General features: G+C 43.5%; 1 protein-coding gene across 1 annotated transcript; it reads right to left on the minus strand.

The window, feature by feature from the left end:
• Positions 1 to 8,427: 8,427 nt before the first annotated feature.
• Positions 8,428 to 18,639, minus strand: MPV17L (MPV17 mitochondrial inner membrane protein like; the record flags this gene model as incomplete). Its single annotated transcript, XM_014520797.2, has 4 exons — positions 8,428 to 9,889; positions 10,057 to 10,086; positions 15,123 to 15,193; positions 18,567 to 18,639. Coding segments are annotated over 4 exons (354 nt in total), but the record flags the coding sequence as incomplete, so codon positions are not given.
• Positions 18,640 to 18,647: the final 8 nt, after the last annotated feature.

Below are 18,647 nucleotides of genomic sequence, written 5' to 3' on the forward strand. Positions count from 1 at the left end.
AATTGAATTAAAAAGCTCTTCTTATCTCTGCTACACATTATGAGCCAGTCATTTGTGCCTCAGTTTCTCCAACCATCAAATACTACCTTTAATAAAGTGGTATAATTACCTCATTATACTAGCAATATAATTAGTATACAATTATACTACATGACGAACTTAAGCATCGCTTAGCTTTACTGCTGCCTTCCTCACAGATGGAAAGGTCCCAGAGGCTGTGGCAGTTCGCAGTTATTCTGTGTGTGCTGATTTTTGGAAGTCCAGGTGGACTGCTTATACATGAAATAATCATGGTAAGTAGTGCACAAACAATCCTGAGAAGCAGGGACTGAAACCCAAGACTTCCCCCTCCCAGGTGAGTGCCTAAACCACTAGGATGTAAAATTGGTCTCCTTCTTACTGCCTTACTCTAGACCAATTCATCTTGAATTTTTTCCTGCCCAGTGGCAAAGCTTCAGTAGGATGGGGAAAGCATGTCCATGCAGATTAGCCCATAACGGAGTGATTGGGGATGTTGAAGGGATTAAACCCTTCAGGGTGAAGGAAAAAGTCTTTAACCTAAGTTTCCTGCTTTGTGGTCAGTGCTCTGGTGAGGACATCATATGAAAGATAGAAAATGATGCCTCAATTTAAAAAGAAAGCATCCACAACTGCATTTTGATAAGGTGCCCCAGAAAACCTAGGTAATGCTTAATTTCTGAATCTTTACCAGGCTTAGGTAAGAGAGGTGCTGTGCTGCTCAAACTGGGACAGTTCTGGGTATGTACAGAACAGGTATCTAGGGAACTTTAGTCTCAAAGAGGGAGGTATTGCTGTGGTTAGATGGAATTGAGTGCCTCAATTCTGCCTAAGTCCTGCTTTGGCCTTACTCCCACAAACTTTGTAGTACAAATGACATTCAACTGCTTTGCAGTCTGCAAAGCATACCTTAAAAACAATTAATTCATGCACCTTGTGACTGATTCTGATTACTAACTACATACTGTATTACAAGTAATTCCTATGTTCTAGGTCCCAATCAGTGTTCTACTGACATCAATGGAATGAAGACAATTCAGTAAGTGACCTAAAACAAGCCAAAAAAAAAAGTTAACATATTATTAAGAAGCACTGGCAGAAGCATCCTCAGACACAGGAATTTTCCAGTACTTCTTTTTTGTGAAAGTAGCTCTGCCTTATTCTGTAAGCAGTCACTATGGTAGTATTTGTGAAAATGTTCCATTCACTCATTAAAAAAGTAGAAAAAAGTACTCAAGGTGGATTCTTTTAGAAATATATCAAAATAATATGAATGATCATAGATCTTTCTCCTGAGTGGTTACAATCAATTTTGAAGCATAAGTAGCACAAGTAGCTTGCATTTTTCTTTCCATCATGGACTAACTTGCATTTGTCTGCACTGAATTTAAAAGAAATACTGCATCCTGGACACAGTCTTTCCTAGGTCAAATTCATACTGGGGTAAGCAGCTACAAATCCTTCAACCTGTGTGCCAATATTTTTTCCTATTTACAGTGCACTCTAGAAAAAGTAAATCAGGCAATTCCCTGTTGCTCATGTGAGTGCTGTCTAGCAATCAGAAAAGGTGACCAGGAGTCGGCTTTCCTTTGTTTTTATATGCAGCTCTTTCAGTTGAGTTAATGCAGTGAGTCAGTGAAATGGAGCGCCACTTATGTTAGCAATTCATTTAACCTACTGTCTGCGTTAGCTACTCTTTACTTACCATGTCCAATTCATAAGAGCCTTCCTTGGAGCAATCACAGGAGAAACAAAGCCCTTTCTTCTGCTTGGTAGAACTCTCAAACACACGTTCTTATAGCTTGGATGACCATGGCAATATCTTTTCCAAAGACACGCCAGACCCAGATCCTTTTATCTGAGGCTGAGACCTCAGAACTATGTGTTATTAAATCTCATCTATTGTTGTATTAAATTGTGTGATGGATTAGATATTGAGGTCTTTGGACAGAGGCTGTGTCTTCCTATCTATTTGCATGGTGCGTAGCACATGTGACGACAAACCTCTGGCATGTCTGTGATTGAAATAATTGCATTTGTGGAGGAAGATGCTGTTTGTTGGCAAAGTTGGATCATTTGAACAAATGTTTTAACATAATCCAATGTACAGTCATACATCTAAAAGATGGAAAATTATGCATATGAAATGAAGGTGGTAGGTAGCCACCTGAGTATGAGTTCCCAGTTCAATACTGTAGTTAAGATGTTGACAGTAATCCTTGCATGTTTAAGTGGGAAAATATCAGGTAGGAGTAAAGTGGTATTAACTTTTGTATGCTGCATTAGTGAAACCATTACTGGAATGCGATGTCAGTTCTAGTGTCTACATTTGCTTTACACCAATATTTCATTGCTAGCTTCCACTTACTGTGGAATAGGAGTAGACATACAAAACAGTTACTAGGGAAGAGCTGACACATATTAAGTCCTGTGGCATACCCATGCCCCACTCACCATGCTACTGATATCCAGGTGGAGGCACCATGGGCCTGGGTGGCATTATGCACCCAGAAGAGGGACCTCAGATTGGTCCAGCCCTGCAAAGCTCCCTGGACAAGAGGAGTTCAGTGGCAGTGTCTCAGGGGGAGTAAGAAGGAGGGAGCACCTGCTGCCCCTTTGGAAGTCCTCCCTGCAGCTGGCACGGGCTGGCGGGACTGCACGCGAGTGGACCACTGGGCAACATGGCAGCTCAGACTGAGGCAGGGACTCCCCCTCCCCCCCATCTGAGCCCTCACTCACCAGCAGCAAGGACATCAGAGACCCGTTTGGAGGCAAGGAGCCCCAACAAAACAGATGCCATTGATGAAGGCTGGACTCCTGGGAAAAGGATCCTGGGCCCCAGCAGAGGAGCAGCCACTGACAGAACCAGGGGCTTGGACCCCGGTGAGAACCCACCCATGACAGACATGGCCAGCATGTACATGCAGGATAGCTGGGGTGGGACAAAATCTGCCTAAGAGGCATCGACGGGACCTGCCAGGGGGAAGAACCTGCCGGGAAGCTTGGTGGCACAACCCACCACGCTGGTACAGCCTCAGACACTAAAATCCACAGGCAGCCAGCATCAGGACCCTAGGGGTCACGAGGGTGTGAGAGAATGCCCCAAGGGACATTATAAGACGTGGCCAAGGGCCAACCAGTCCGGAGCCCAGTGCTCCTGGGTGTATAGCCCTGACGAGGAAATTACACAGCAGCTGTACAAACCTCACCAAATGTAGGTGGGAGTGCCAAGAAGAGGCACTAGATATGATACAGCAAGCATCATTGCTCTGCTTGCTCACATCCTAGGACGAATTTCATTTCATGTATTGTTGAGTTGTGAGGCCTGTTAAGAGGCATGGAGACAGCTCTCCTGGGAGGAATGGACAGTGCCTGAAGCACACCCAGTTCTTGCTAAGACCCAAACCAGATCACCTGAGTGGAAAAGGGTGGGATGAAGAGGAGGTAAGGAGCCCCACAGACGAAGCACCATCCAAGGTGCTCAGGGTCATCAAGAAACACTGAACAACTTCTTCCAGTGGAACCTCAGGTACCATCAAGTCATGGCAGGTGAGTAGACCCTGGTGCAGCAAGCTTAGGTGGGCAGGGAAAGCCAGTGACGGCACTGTGAGCGTAGACCTGCCACAAGTCCCTTTATCCCCTTTAGCTCAGTATATGTCCATCTGTCCATACCCTCAACTTCTCCACCTGCTAAAGAAGGTTATTAAACAGTAGAAGATAATCCTCCTATCCTGTTTTTTATGCTATGGGAGGTGTCAATATTTGGATATGACATAAAACTAAGTTCCTGCTTGCAGTCTATGAAGAGCCCATACAATTTTTACAAGAACATGGCCTTATGCACACACCATTTAAGACAGCTAGAGCCAAAAAGCAATAATGAATGTTTATTTTTTGCAAAAACATAACAATTTTCCAGTAAAACTGAAATCAATGTTTCTTATCCAGTACCTTTAGTACCCTGGTCCCATTGCTATAAAGAGTGCACTGGCACTAGCAGCAAAGAATGGGAAGGCAGAAGCCAATAAGCTTCATATGTGGCACCAATAGCATTACTTCCTGTACATGTAAGAAGTATCCACAGTAGGTAAATATCCACACAGTAAAAATTCACACTCCCATGTCTTCTTCTGCAGCATACTATGAAACCTAAGGTTCTGTGTAATATCTCCAACTGCTTCTTTCCAGGGTGAGAAATTCTCAGCATGCTAACTTGAAGTCCTAGCAGAATGTAATTTAGCTTCCAGAATAAGCTAAGAAGGTGCATTTTTTAAAACAAGTATAATAGGAACGCATATTTTTTACTTCTCATTTGGCTAAATCCAGACCCTGTGTAAGCTACACTGAATAAAATGGATTTCCATTCCTATCTTCTCTTCCAATTTGATCTTAGAAACAATTCCATGAAATGAAGTTCTTACCTGTATACCTAGCCAATGGCTGTTAGCAAAGAGTTCCTCCTTTCTGCTGACTACCCACTTGTTTTCTAATGTCTATCCATATCTTTCTGGGAGCTGAATCGTGCACTGTTTTCAGCTGACATTAAAACTAGTACAAATTAGTCTCAAAAACCTGACTCTGTAACTATTTATGAAATAAGCAGCCAAACAAACAAGAGTATCTGGCCAAGTATATGGCCAAACAAACCCTGGCCAGATACTGCTCCATAATCCAGTATTTTTTAAATTATTTTTGATTATTTCTAAATTACCAACAAATTTGCCTGGACTTGTACAAGAGGCAAATAAATGTGTGTGTGTCAGAAAGGTCAAATTAGCAGCTCCTAATCTATAAAGTGCTAAGAAATCAGAGTACTTTCAAGAAGTACAGGGACTGATTCTCAGGGTATAGTGACAGAGGTCTAAGGACTTTAAGGAACTATTCCAATTTACACCAGCTGAGAATCTGACCCAAGATAAACTACTGTTTTGCAGTGTTTTTTCCCTGAAATAGTCATGCTAGCTGCCAACGTTAAAACAGAAACAAAGGTCAGGTTCTTAACAACTACCCAAGAAAAACAGCGGGAGTAAAAGGATCAGTTAGATTACAAAGTTCGCTGAAATATAAGAACTGCATGCTCCACTATCATAAAAGTGGATGATATATTCAAGGATGGTCCTGCTTTGAGCAGGGGGATGGACTAGATGACCTCCTGAGGTCCATTCCAACTCTAATTTTCTATGATTCTATAAAAGAGCCTAAAAACAACTTTCCCATATGCTTCACATTGTAGAAACATAGAAATAAATCCATTCACAGATAAACTCCTTTTTAAGTCAATGGCACTGCAGGGTTTGGCCCAAATTCACGAGCAGATAGGTAACATCAGAAAAATGTACAATGTAATGCACACAGGTTGTATAAGCAACCAAAGATTTTAAAACAGAAAAAGGTATTACATTCATTAAATACTTCTAGGAACACAGGCACATCGGACTGAAAGGGACCAACTGCGTTACTGAGTCCAGTCTTTTGCTATTGTAGGCAACAATATATTAGTCCAAAAGAGTCAAAAAGAACATGCACTCTTGTATCTCCCATGCACCACTAACCACAAAATATTCCCTGACACACAGACTTATCATCTTTAGTAAAAAAATAATTAACAATCAATAGCCTCAAAAATTACACTGTGCCTCAGGGAGTTGGAGAGAAAAGAGTGGCACCAATGCTTTGAGCCCTTTACTTTGATTAGAGAAGGCATCAAGTGATATCATTATTGTGACCATCCTCTAACATGCTTGCTCCAAAAGAATCTCAAAGTTTGCTAGCCAACTGTAATATATAGGACTCACTTTATTCACAAGTTAATAATGTTAATAGCATACAGTAAACATCGCCATATTTCTGTCCCTCTTTTTTTCTCCAAGAACTACATACTTAACAACATTTTCATTTATCCATGCTGACAATATCAAGTTACAGAGAAAGGGAAATAAATGAAGGTATTTTCTCCCACTATGAATCTATTATATTCGTAATTTAATACTGAACAGAATATTATTTATTATGCAACAATCCAATGTTGCCACATTTATTGGTGAAAGTTAAAAAAGATCACAAGTGGAAAGTTTTCCAAATGTTTTCTTATTCAAAGATATTTGCGGGGGAGGGGGGGAGGTGATATCTTTTATTGGACCAACTGCATGTTTGGATGAGATTTTAGACCAGCTTTCTTCTCCCAGCCACAGGGTTGGTCCAGTAAAAGATATCTCCACCAAAGTATGTTGTAGGCATGATGGTCCAAGAATGCAAGAGGCAAGGATCACTCCAACACTTCTCTTATATATACAGCTTTTCCAGTGAGCATATATATTCTTTCTTGAAAGTTTTGTCAGCATCTCCTGACCTAATGTTATCTCCTGTTTTCACTTCACTGGCACTATGTTAAAGTTTCATTTTTTTCCTTAGTAAACTGAATTTATCACTATACAGGTTAAGCCACAAGCAGAAATAAAAATAAAATCACGACCTACAATAAAAGCATTCATTTGGCCACATTATTTCTTATCTGCTTGTGAATATTTATATTCTCTCTATAATATACCTTCATCCATAAACTTACTGCAAAGGAATAGAAACACTAAAGCATAATTCTGATTTTAAATATATTAAGCAGAATAAATAAAGTCACCTTTGAATTGCTTCATTAGCTTGAGGACAATGAATACCCACACAGCAATAACAATCCAACAGTTGGGCAGGTTTGTGAAATTCCATTCACTCATTCTATTTGGGTATCTTTTTGTTTTAAACAGATATTCACTCTCCTTTGAGTGGCTGCTACATATTTGCAGTCATGAGATGCAGAAGTTGCAGGCAGCTGTAGTGGGAGAGCCTGAATAGAGCATCTGTTGGAATGCCCATGTTCCTTTCCTGCCCTTCCTGTACTCACTGCCCAGCATTCTCTGGGGGAGGCTGCAAAAAGGAAAGTGGCATTTTGGCTGCCTTAATTCCTTCCAAACATCATCAATAACAGATTAGGAACCACTGCAGACACCAGGACTGGATCCTTCTCCTAGTGCTGCCTACCAGTAATTAATTGCTTAGATTTAGATAGCAATACAATGTACATATGGTTACATAAACCATGTTTTGGCTGGTAGTAATCTTGGTAACATCAGCACAAATCTAGAAGAAGCAATGGTGGATATAAAAAGCAAAGGGCAAAACTTTAATTGCTTGTCCCAGTGACTTGCATGTCTCAGAGAAGAACAAAAGTCCACTTGTAAGACCTATATCCCAAAGGCAAGAAAGGAGAGGCTAAAACAATGGATTTTAGTCCTTTAGACATACTTGCAGCTAATCCCCACAAATCTGATGCTACAACCAATTCTGACAAGAAGCCAGCTTCACACCAGATGCACATGCAAACAAAACTAAGAGTAAATATCATAGGGTGCCATCACTGACTCTGTCATCCTCTTCTAACTTGTAAGAAGATAGCTAAAAAAAGATCCGAGCCTAATACTGTGCATCAGAAATCTCAGAAAAGGAAGTCTTCATTGGATACAGCCTTAGATACGACCCTCTAAGACCCATGAACAATGGAACTGAGTAGGAATGCATCATGCAAAGGCTCTACAGTCCAGTCTTGTACTGACAACAGATTACCGTTTGTTCATGACAACCACTATGAGATCCTTACAGGTTCTCATAACATTTATTCCCCTTCTGAAGTGCCAGACATTAACTCATACAGTTAATGAAGGATCTGTTTGAAACTTTTAAGTGAATGTTCTTTATAAAAACAGTTTTTCTAGTAGTGACAACAGGAATGGGAGTAAATAACTTACAAGAACTTTGGGCTAAAAGGACGAATTAGTTTTACATTTGCCTCTTAAGTTTTTCCCTATTCTACTTGGGGAATTCTACATTAATCAAGCCAGAAACTTACTGTTATTCTCCAATTCTCATTTTCATAAAACAGAAACTAAATGAAATACTTTGTACATTAGAGCTGTGTCCAGACAAGCGCAGATGTGCAATATGTGGCACCGTAGGCCCATCTGCAGCATCACACACCGCACATGCAGGTGTTTCCTGTGCTGCTACCTTGCAGCGCAAGGGGCTTTTTTTTTCAGCATGGGTAAAAAAGCCCATGCTGAAAAAAAGCAGAGTGGCACATGAGGCGGCAGCGCGTGCTGCCCAAAACTGGAGCCTGGCTGGCTGGAGAGACACTCCAGCTGCTGGCCAGGCTTCCTGCCATGGCTGCAGCCCTGGGTGGCCCCCAGGAACATAGGCAAGGCTGCTGGGGACAGCATAGCTGCTGGCCCCAGCCTCCCCTACCCCACTCAGAGTAACCTGCCACACACAGAGCATGTGTGGCACAGGCGTTCGCCAGGGACAAGTAGCAGCGGCACAAATTGTGCCGCTGCTACTTGTCCCCAGGGATACGAACATCTGCACTCGTCTGGATGTGCCCTAAGAGGGCTTTCACTATTTAAACTTGCCTAATCTTAAAAATTAGCTGCCATCCTCATTCCATAAAGCAAAACATCCTATTCTACTAGAGCAGAGGCATCTTTGTTAGCTAGTCTCATATTTATTCCAGTCATGGGAATGTATAAAGTTGCTATTTTGAGTCCCATTCCATTTACACAGCAGAAATCACCATACCTTCTTCCAGAGGTATGCTCAATGTGATAATCATTTTTCACCTTGTCCTACCCTCTTTCCAGAGTCACTACATACCAATCTCTTATGAGTGAGAATATACAAAGGCCATGTGAAGGAGATACGAAGGTTACTTGGTCAGAAATGGAGTTCTTTGAGACAGGCTCTGCACACTCCATTCCTTGCACACCTTCCCCTCTCCCTCAAAATCGTAATTCAGTCTTCACCCTAAGGAAGCAAGAGGAAGGAACCGAGATGACTGCACTCCCCCCTTTATACCCTTTCCACAGCATTCAGAAATGAGTAGCTGATGGGCAAGAAGTGCATATGGGCTTTCTATTAGTTAGTCAGGTTCTGCCATATGAGCGACATATTGCTGATGTATGTCCTTAATATAAAATCCTTCTCAAAGAAATCCAATTACAGCAAGGTAACCTTAAATTTTCCCCTTATTGTTATAGGAAAGGTTGAGCAAACAAATTTTGAGCTTAGCTGGTAAATTCTGAAAGGTTATTATTTGTATAGCTTCTCATGAAGACTAAGACAAGAATCAAAAAATTATAAGAAAATGGCCCCTATGAAATAGTTTCTGTTATCTCAGAATTAATACAAATTTAATGCCACTTTTTTGGAATTCAGAGAAAACTTCAGTAAATGTTGTTCTGCAAAAGGAATCCTGCCCTGATAATAATTGGCATGTACAAACACTGATGATTTAATGTTCTATTCTTGCTTTTCTAGCAATTATAAGTTGCTTGAAAATTAAATTACAGTTAATATTTCTCCCCAGTGATGCTGGCAGACATGATGTGCAAATGCTTGCACAGCCCTGTTACAGGCTATAGTCCCAGAGGAGATGGGCTGGCAGCATTAAAATAATTAAACACAAATACGCAACTGGCCTCTTTTGTGCAAAACTAAACAGGCACAAAAACAAATTGCTCCACTCATACATTCACCACTGAACACTGGGAGAAATATTCATTTGCAAGAGCAATCAGCTGGCAGGATAATTCACTGGCTTTTATAAGTACTGTTTAACCACTTAATAGGAATACTTCATTAAACATCATTTTCATTTCTCTGATGGTTCATCATCTGTTTTGACCTTCTCTCTTTGGAACAACTGAAAAACTGATTTTGCCGTGCCATCCCCACTCTGTTGTGAAAAGCAAATGAAGGTAGCCCAGAGAAAGCCACAGAGTCCAGTGTAAGCTGTCCTCAGGTAAACAGGGACCAAGATGAAGTTTGACAGCTGTGTTTTGGAAAGAAAAAAATTTCAGTGAGTGCTCCAGGCAATGTTAGTCTCTGATCCTACTCACCTAAAATTTCCACTGACTTCCTACTGAAGATTAGGTGCACCAGAAATGATGAATCAGGATTCATGGTAAAGAAAGGTACTGAATTAACACTGAAACTCACCTGTACGAAAGGCCAGTACATCAGCCCAGTCTGAAATGAAAGTGATTTATTATTATTATACATTTCATACATGCATTTAATCTATAGGATAAGACAAGGAATAGAAAATACCTTAGAAAAGGTATTTTAATACCTTTAATAAAAGGGGGGGGCTGAATTAGAGATAAGGCTGTTCAAATTAAAGGTTGCCTTATTTAAAAGTACTTATCCCCTAGGTGCATCCCTAAACATTTCTAAGAGATAGCATTCTGACTAATTTTAAATGTTAAAATCTGAATACAGCCAGACTTTAGTCACATGACACCCGATATGTAAGTGCATTTACCAGATGGGTGAACAAATGCTTAAATGTATGAATGTTTATGTCATTTGTGCATGAAAAATGCCATTGAACTCTATATTTATTTCACACTTACAATATTCCTTCTATTTGCTCATATACTATAAAGCTATTTCTCAGAGCTGAAGTGATAAATTAATTAAGTCAGAGTAAGCAAAGCCAATAGAAGGGCACTGTTTAACAGTGCAATGGGTATTGTTTATAAGCAGGTTTTCTGTTTAAAAATCACAAATTCTCTGATTAAAATCCCAAAATCCGAGATCAAAATGAAATGCCATTATATATATAGGTATCAATTGAATACAATGTTTTACTGATATATTTACAATTTTAAAACAATTTGGAAGCCTACCAGTGCCTCAATTGCTATAACAAAATAATTTCTAAGTACCTATAAATTTTGGTACTTGATTTGGGATTTATCATGAAAAATCAGAGCTCCCTTGACTCACCAGGACGCAAGTCCAGGCCCGTCACCCCCCACCCACAGCCGCCCAGCCCTGATGGAGGAGGCCCCCAGCTGCCAGGGCTACAGGGCCAGGGCCCTGGGTCCACAGACCCCTGCCCCCCACAGCAGTGCCCAAGCCCCAGATGCCACCTGCGGGAGGCGGCAGCTGCTGCTGCAGCAAAACGGCTCCCCCTCCTCCATGGGTAGCATAGCCAAAGCGGAGCCCATGATGGCAGGGGCGGGGGTGGCTGCCTGCTGTGGACTCAGGCTCCTCACCTTGTTGCCCTCCCCTGGGGCCTCTGGGGCCCAGCAGGTAGGACCTGGTGCAGCAGGGCAGAGTGCAGCTGGGCAGGGAAACTCCTTGTCACTGCAAGTTCCATGCTGCCAGGGCAATGTGCCCCCTGCCCACCAGGCAGCAGTGAGGGGAACAGCTCCAAGCCACCACCCTCACTGCTGCTGGGCAGGCAGGGGGTGCATTGCCGTGGCAGTGTAGGGCTCGCAGCAGCAGCACCGAGCTTCCCCACTCTGCTCTGCCCTGCCATGCCAAGTTCCACCTGCCGGGCTGTGGGAGCCCTGGAGGGAGGGTAGCAGGGCAGGGAGCTAGACCCCACAGCAGGCAGCCTGCACCTGTCCCTGCCCCTGCCCCATGAACAAATCTGGAGGGCATGTGTCCCCTCTGTCCTGCCTGGAAATGCGCACCGCAAAGGGGAGCCAGCCCCTCCCCCTGCCCTCTGGACGAGCCACCCACGGCTCCGTCCCACTCCCCGCTGGGGCCATGCAGTCATGCATTCCAGCTCTGGGCCCCATGCACCACCCCAGCTGGGCAGCATCCCCAGCCCTGCCCAACTCCCTCTTCATTCCCTATGGGGGCCTCAGTCCCCACATCACCCCCAGACTTACCTGTGGGAGCTGCTGTCCAGGCAGCCTGGCAGCAATGTGCATGTGTGCACATGGTGTCCCTTGCCTGACCACCCTCCCATCACTCCCCCCAGCCCCTTGTAGACTGCAGCTCTGCCAGCCTGCAGAGAGCTCTCTGCAAAAGTGAAAAATCCATGTTTCTCTGTTAAAATGAAAAATCCATGTTTTACTCAGGTAAAAGGGAAAATACGTGGGGGTTTTTTCCATTTTTCCATGGAAAACAGGAAATCCAGATCCCTGTTTATAAGAATATGGGGCTTCTATAGCAAGGGTTTGCAAAGTTTCACCCCGTAAAGAGCTATTTCAAAGAGGCAGTCCTGGGTGGTGTGCTGCATCAAAAGAGCTGGCAGGGCACACTTGGTCTATCAGCCGCACTTTCGAGAACCCTTATTTTATAGTTAAAAAAAATGCTCCTTTTTCAATGCATGGCCCATGTGGCCCCATTAAGTGAGGAAAAATATACCTAGAATTGAATTGTTTCCCCTTGTACATCTAAATGGCAGTTTTCTAGCTTCATAAATGCCAAAAATGCCACTTACATACATGTAGTGAGTGTTTCCCTGTATTATGGACACACATGTGTGCATACATCGACTACACACACCTAACAGGCTCCACACTAGCTGGGTACACAGATGGTTACATGTGCGCACCCACTCTGGACACACATCTCCATCTAAATTGTGAAAACAGTCGGCCAGTCACTAGTAATAGCAGCCATCTTGCTAAGCCACGCACCATCCAGCTGTCTCATTCCTTCTGGCCCTACATACCTCCCTCTCTTGGCTGTCCAGAGGGCCAGCTTCAAAGAAGTACCAGGGTGGGGACTAGATAATGTCTAACCTGCAGTGTGGTGGTTAAAGTCCTATGCTAGGATGTCAAAGAGATACAGGTTCAAAAGTTCCTTCAGCTTCCTGGTGTATTTTTTGGAGAGGGGCACTCTTTCTTCCCCATCAACTGTCTGGGACTTACATTCAGGTACATGCATATATATCTGGCCAGTGTATACCACTACTGTGCATGTCTACACGCACATACTTATACATCCACACCGCAAAGTCAAAGCCTAAAACAGCCAAGTAGTTGGCTAGAAAACTGCCATATAGAGTCACAAAGGGAAACAGGATTCCACCTTTAATGTTGTGCTGCTCATCCTACTTTCTTCTGCTACTATATATTTTTTCAGGGGCTTGGAAAATCTTGAAAATTACTGGTTAGCTCAGTTTTACAATCTATCACTGTCACATACCTACCAATCTAGGAGATAGGCCTGCTGAAAGTCTTTGGGTTAGGGTCAGAGGAGAGACAGCAACAAGGGTGATGTTGTGGTGGGGGGCTGTTATAGACCACCAGACCAAGAGGATAAGGTGGATGAGGCTTTCTTCAAACAGCTAGCGGAAGTTTACTGATCACAGGCCTTGGTTCTCATGGGAGACATCAATCACCCTGACATCTGCTGGGAAGTCAATACAGCAGTGCACAGGCAATCCAGGAAGTTTTTGGAGAGCGTTGGGAACAACTTTCTTGTACAAGTGTTGGAGTGGCCAACTATGGGCCATGTTCTTCTTGACCTGCTGCTCACAAACAAAGAAGAATTGGTGGAGAATGTACTAGTAGATGGCAACTTGGGCAGCAGTGACCATGAGATGATTGAGTTCAGGATCCTGAAGAAAGGAAGGATGGAGAGCAGCAGAATAAGGACCCTGGACTTCAGAAAAGCAGACTTTGACTCACTCAGGGAATTCATGGGCAGGATCTCCGGGGAAGCCAGTCTGAGGGGGAGAGGAGTCCAGGAGAGCTGGCTGTACTTTAAAGAAGTCTTGCTGAGAATACAGGAACAAACCATCCCGATGTGCAGGAAGACCAGCAAGAATGGCAGAAGACCAGCTTGGCTTAGCAGGGAACTCTTCAGTAAACTATTTCACAAAAAGGAAGCTTATAAAAAGTGAAAACCTGGACAAACAACTAAGGAGGAGTATAAGAGTATAGTATTGCTCAGGCATGCAGGGATGAAGTCAGGAAGGCAAAAGTGCAATTGGATTTGCAGCTAGCAAGGGATGTGAAGGATAACAAGAAGGGTTTCTACAAGTATGTCAGTAACAGGAGGAAGATTAGGGGAAGTGTGGGTTCTCACTGAATGGGAGAGGCAAGTTTGCAACAGAGGATGCAGAAAAGGCTGAAGTGCACAATACCTTTTTCACCTCAGTCTTCACAGGCAAGGTCAGCTTCCAGACTACTGTACCTGTAAGCACAGTTTGGGGAGGAGGTGAGCAGACAACAGGAGCGAAAGAACAAGTTAGGGACTATTTAGAAAAGCTGGACATATACAAGTGGGGGCTGGACAGGATGCACCTGAGGGTGCCAAGGGAGTTGGCTGGTGTAATTGCAAAGCCACTGGCCGTCATCTTTAAAACTCATGGCAATCGCGAGAAGTCCCAGATAATTGGAAAGGAACAAACATATTGCCCATATTTAAGAAAGGGAAAAAAGGAGGATTCAGGGAACTACAGACTGGTCAGCCTCACCTCAGTCCCTGGAAAGATCATGGAGCAGATCCTCAAGGAATCCATTTCTAAGCACTTGGAGAAGATGATTACAAACAGTCAGCATGGATTCACCAAGGTCAAGTCATGCCTGACCAACCTGATTGCCTTCTGTGATGAGATGACTGGTTCTGTGGATGTGGTGTACATCCTTTTAGCAAAGCTTTTGATACAGTCTCCCACAACATGATTTTATGATAATAATAATTTCCTGTGATTCTACATACATAGAAAAATAAGCTAAAACTTGACATTTTTAGTCATCAAAGTCTTTTTAAAGGGAAGAATTATGTTTCTGTAAGTGAGAAATCTGTTAGCAAAGAATACAGACTACTAAACAAAGATGCCCTTAAAACAAATGTTCTGAACAGGTGTTCACATAAGCAGTGCCAAGTGTGTTAATAACTAAACATCTATATATGGCTACTTCTCAGGACCCTTGGGTGTAGCTATCTTTGTTACAGTGTGATGCTCTTGTTCACATATAGTCAGGTACTTTATTAAGGACATATATTTTACAACTTAAGGATGGAGTCAACTTGCCCATCTGGAGATAGTGACTATATCAGATCACCCGTATTTCAGAATTATTGTAGTCTTCCTGCAGAGAGTCCCAACACAAAAAGTTGAAAGAAGGAAAAATCATATCAAACAAACTTTGAAAAAGTTTTCTTCACATTGTGATTTAACTGTACCATTCACAAACACGCACGAGGGGGAGAGATGACAAGCATGAAGGGGAGAGACAACAAGCACAAGGGAGAAGGACTACAAGCATGAGGGGGATAGTTGTTTGTCAATGAGGTCATTACCTCACCTTATAAGTATTCCAGAATTTCTTTTTACAGTCTGAGAAAATGTCCTCTTTCCCCTGAAGTATACTCATACCTGGTAGCAAAATATTTAGGACAAGCAGAAAAATGGCAAATATGAAAACATTTTTTAAATTAATTTTATTTTTGCATTGTATCCCACTTGTTACCTTCTGGAAAAACGTCACATACCATTTTGAAAGCTAGAAAACAAACAAAAGCAAATATTTTCCACATGGCTGATTTATACTGCCCAATAACAATTCCTGATCTACTGACTCCTTTAATCCTATCAACAAAGTTCACTAGGCTGCATGTTCAGGGACTACAATATAATTTGCCCATGGTGCCAATGGTAGAAACTATGGAGTAGACAAGACTAGGCACTTTGTTCAGGGTTATATAACCAGGTGGTCAGAATGCCATTCATACACAGTACCTAGATTAGCTCCGAAGGTCTAACCCCTGCAGCAGTCACCATGCAACATAGTCTGGATGGTTTACATGAAGTGTAAAAGTTGTACTTACTGCAGGTTAACTTCTAGTTCAGCCAGAAGGGATGGCCATTGTTACACAAGTGGTTAGACTACCTAATAGTAATAATACCTTCTGATCTTAAAATCACAGACTAGATTACTATTGTATCCAGGGACTCTGAAGCTGCATAGCACAGCTCAGGATTGGCTCATAACAGAGATTTTCAGGCTGTGGTATACATAGTGTATTATGCACTGTAATTATGTGCTTCTGCAGTATAATTTACTACTGCACCTGGGTGCCTATCCTGTTACACTATACAGGTCTCCTATTACAGTGTTATTACAGCTTTATTTGTATAGTTTACTTGGTCCTTCTAATTGGAGGCATACTGTGAGATTTCCGTGTCCTGTGTAAGATTCCCAAAAGGCAGCACTCCCCCTGGCCTCTTAGCAGAGCAGCCCACATACAGTGCTGCACTAACATAGCCACACTGCTTCTAGTTCCAGGCAATATCCTAAGAGGCTTGCCAATTCCTCCAGCTTTGCCCCTAGTAACACACTGCCCTGTTAGTTACATCAGTTTCATCCCTCACATTATGGCTATGCTTCTAATCAAACCATTTTGTGCATTTATTTGTTCATACTGTGACACACAATAACATTTAATTTGAGCTTGGTCTTCCCTTCTTTTCCCTTCAAACATAAATTAAATTACTTCTTTTTTGGGGCCATAAAATAAGAATATCCTGCTACTGAGTTAAATGATTCTAATCATCTTGAGTCTGATCTCACGCTTACTTTAAATTAAATGAGAATTACATTTTACACTAGCCTGTTCTATCATCTTTTCTTAAATTATTCCCATCTCTATAACCATCCTACTCATTTTAAAGTCTTTTTTGCATTCATTAGCTTTTCTTAGGGTGACACAATATTGTCATCAGTTAATTGCAATTTGCCACCAAGGCGCTCCCTGGCGAGTGTCTACACATGCACCCCCATCAGAAGCAAATTGAGCCCAACAGGAGCAGCTCAGTCCAGGGCTGCTCCTGCCCTGCTCTGCCCCCCTACAGTGGCCAGGGGAGCTCCCCCAGGTGCCAGCCCTGGGCTGGCAGAGGGCACAGGGGCTTAGCCCCAAGCTCCAGAGGGTGGAGGAGGAAGAGCTGTCCTGGCTCGACAGGGAGCTCTGTCCCAGTCAGGGGAAGATCGGGCTAGCCCTAAGCTGGGGGCATGGGGGTGGGGACAGAGAGGCTTAAATTGCCTCCCAGCTATGTGGAGATTGGGACAAGTCCCATTTCCACGTGGCTGTGAGGTAGTGCCCCGCCTCCCCACCCTGTGATCCCCTGCTGCCTAGTCTGACCAGAAGCAATTTACTCCCAGTCAGCATCTACACGTATTCACAGGTACTAGGAAACAGCACATTAAACTAATATACTGTGAAGTAATTGCTGTGCACGTGTAGACAGTGATTCTTTACCGCACATTAGCTTAGTCTAATGCACAATAAGCCATCTCATGTAGATACATCCACTGTCCCACAAAGCTGTTAGTTGCTGTTAAGCAGCTGTTGTGAAGGAGGGGGCTGATACTATTTGGCAAGTGAAGTAAAAGATTCAGATTTGATTAGATAAAGTTTGTACAATGAATCTGTAAAGTGTTTTGTGTCATTTGGGATTAAGAAAAGGCTCTGAGGCTGATTCACAGCTGTCACAACACTTCTGCACTGGTGTAATTCTTTTTCAATCTGCAGCAGCAGAGGCAAAACACAAGCCATGCCACGATGGCTCTGGCCCACTAGATCAATAGCGAGTAATCAGCAGTTACAATTACATGAGTAATTACTCATGTTAGTATTCATTCTAAGAGCATCTATATGTTCATTAATGTGCAGGGGTTACTGTGCATTTAATTAAGTACTTGTATAATCAAGTCCATATTAAATGCACAGTTACCAGAGTTACTGAGCAGTAGCACCGGCGAATGCCTTTTAAGTGATGCTACTGTGCAGTAGCGTAATAATACTATGCAGTAGTGTATTAGCACTGTTTGTGCTGTGATGTGCTATTGCACAGTGTTAGGCTACTGCGCTGTTAGCATCTCATGCAGATGCGCCCAAAGATCCCCAAATTGCTTCCCAAGCCATGTGTAGAAGGCTGATGGTGAAATTCAGTGAGTGACAAGTGGCACATGGCATCCTGCAGACTCAGACCCTACAGAAACGTAGTCCCACTGATCCCACTGGGGCCCCTGGTAACAGGCAAGCAGCAAGCCAAGCTGGCATGCTCTTTCCCAACTGGATGTGACAAGTCATTTTGCACCTTCACAAAAGCAGAAGTGGCTGAAGCCCTGGCTCGGATGCTGGCAGAGCCGGCAGTGCCCAGAGCCTGCAGCAGAAGTGGCCAAAGCCCTGACCTGGGCTGTGCTAATCTATCCTTCTGGTAGGTTCAGACACTTTGATACTTACCTGGCAAGGGAAACACCATGTATCTGGGCCCACAAAGGCAGTTTTCTTTAAGCGTTCCCGGCTTCTGGCATGGCTTAGTACTTGCCAAGGTGTTGGGGCTTAAAGCCCACTTTATGGAAATGGGAGGCTCCTCCCCCGCTTGCTTCTGCAGCCATATGGCTGAGGGCAGGCAAAACTTGGGGGCATCCAAGCCTCCACGTAGGATGCCGGCCAAAAGACTTTGGAAATATCTGAAGCCCCAGGTGGTGGTGGAGGATGTTTGCCGGTTGTAGGGCCACATATGGTTCTGGATTGACTCATGGATTTGGACTTGATTTGGCTGGGAACACGAAACATTTCTTTAATTTTTTATTTAATTGGCAGAGCCAGCAGCGCCCAGAGCCCACGGCACAAGTGGCCAAAGCCATGGCCAAGGCACTGGGAGAGCCGGCGGTGCCCAGAGCCCAGGCGCAGGCAGGGCTCCTCGGGGAGGCTGGGGGAGAAGCGGGGCGCGGGGCCGCACTCACCCGTGTAGAAGGCCAGCACGGCCACGGGCGCGCCCAGCAGCTGGTCGCACAGCACCTTGGCCAGCACGGCGCGTGGCGCCC

The sequence above is a fragment of the Alligator sinensis genome, unplaced genomic scaffold (assembly GCF_000455745.1).
Source record: "Alligator sinensis unplaced genomic scaffold, ASM45574v1 scaffold927_1, whole genome shotgun sequence".
Classification (NCBI taxonomy): domain Eukaryota; kingdom Metazoa; phylum Chordata; order Crocodylia; family Alligatoridae; genus Alligator; species Alligator sinensis.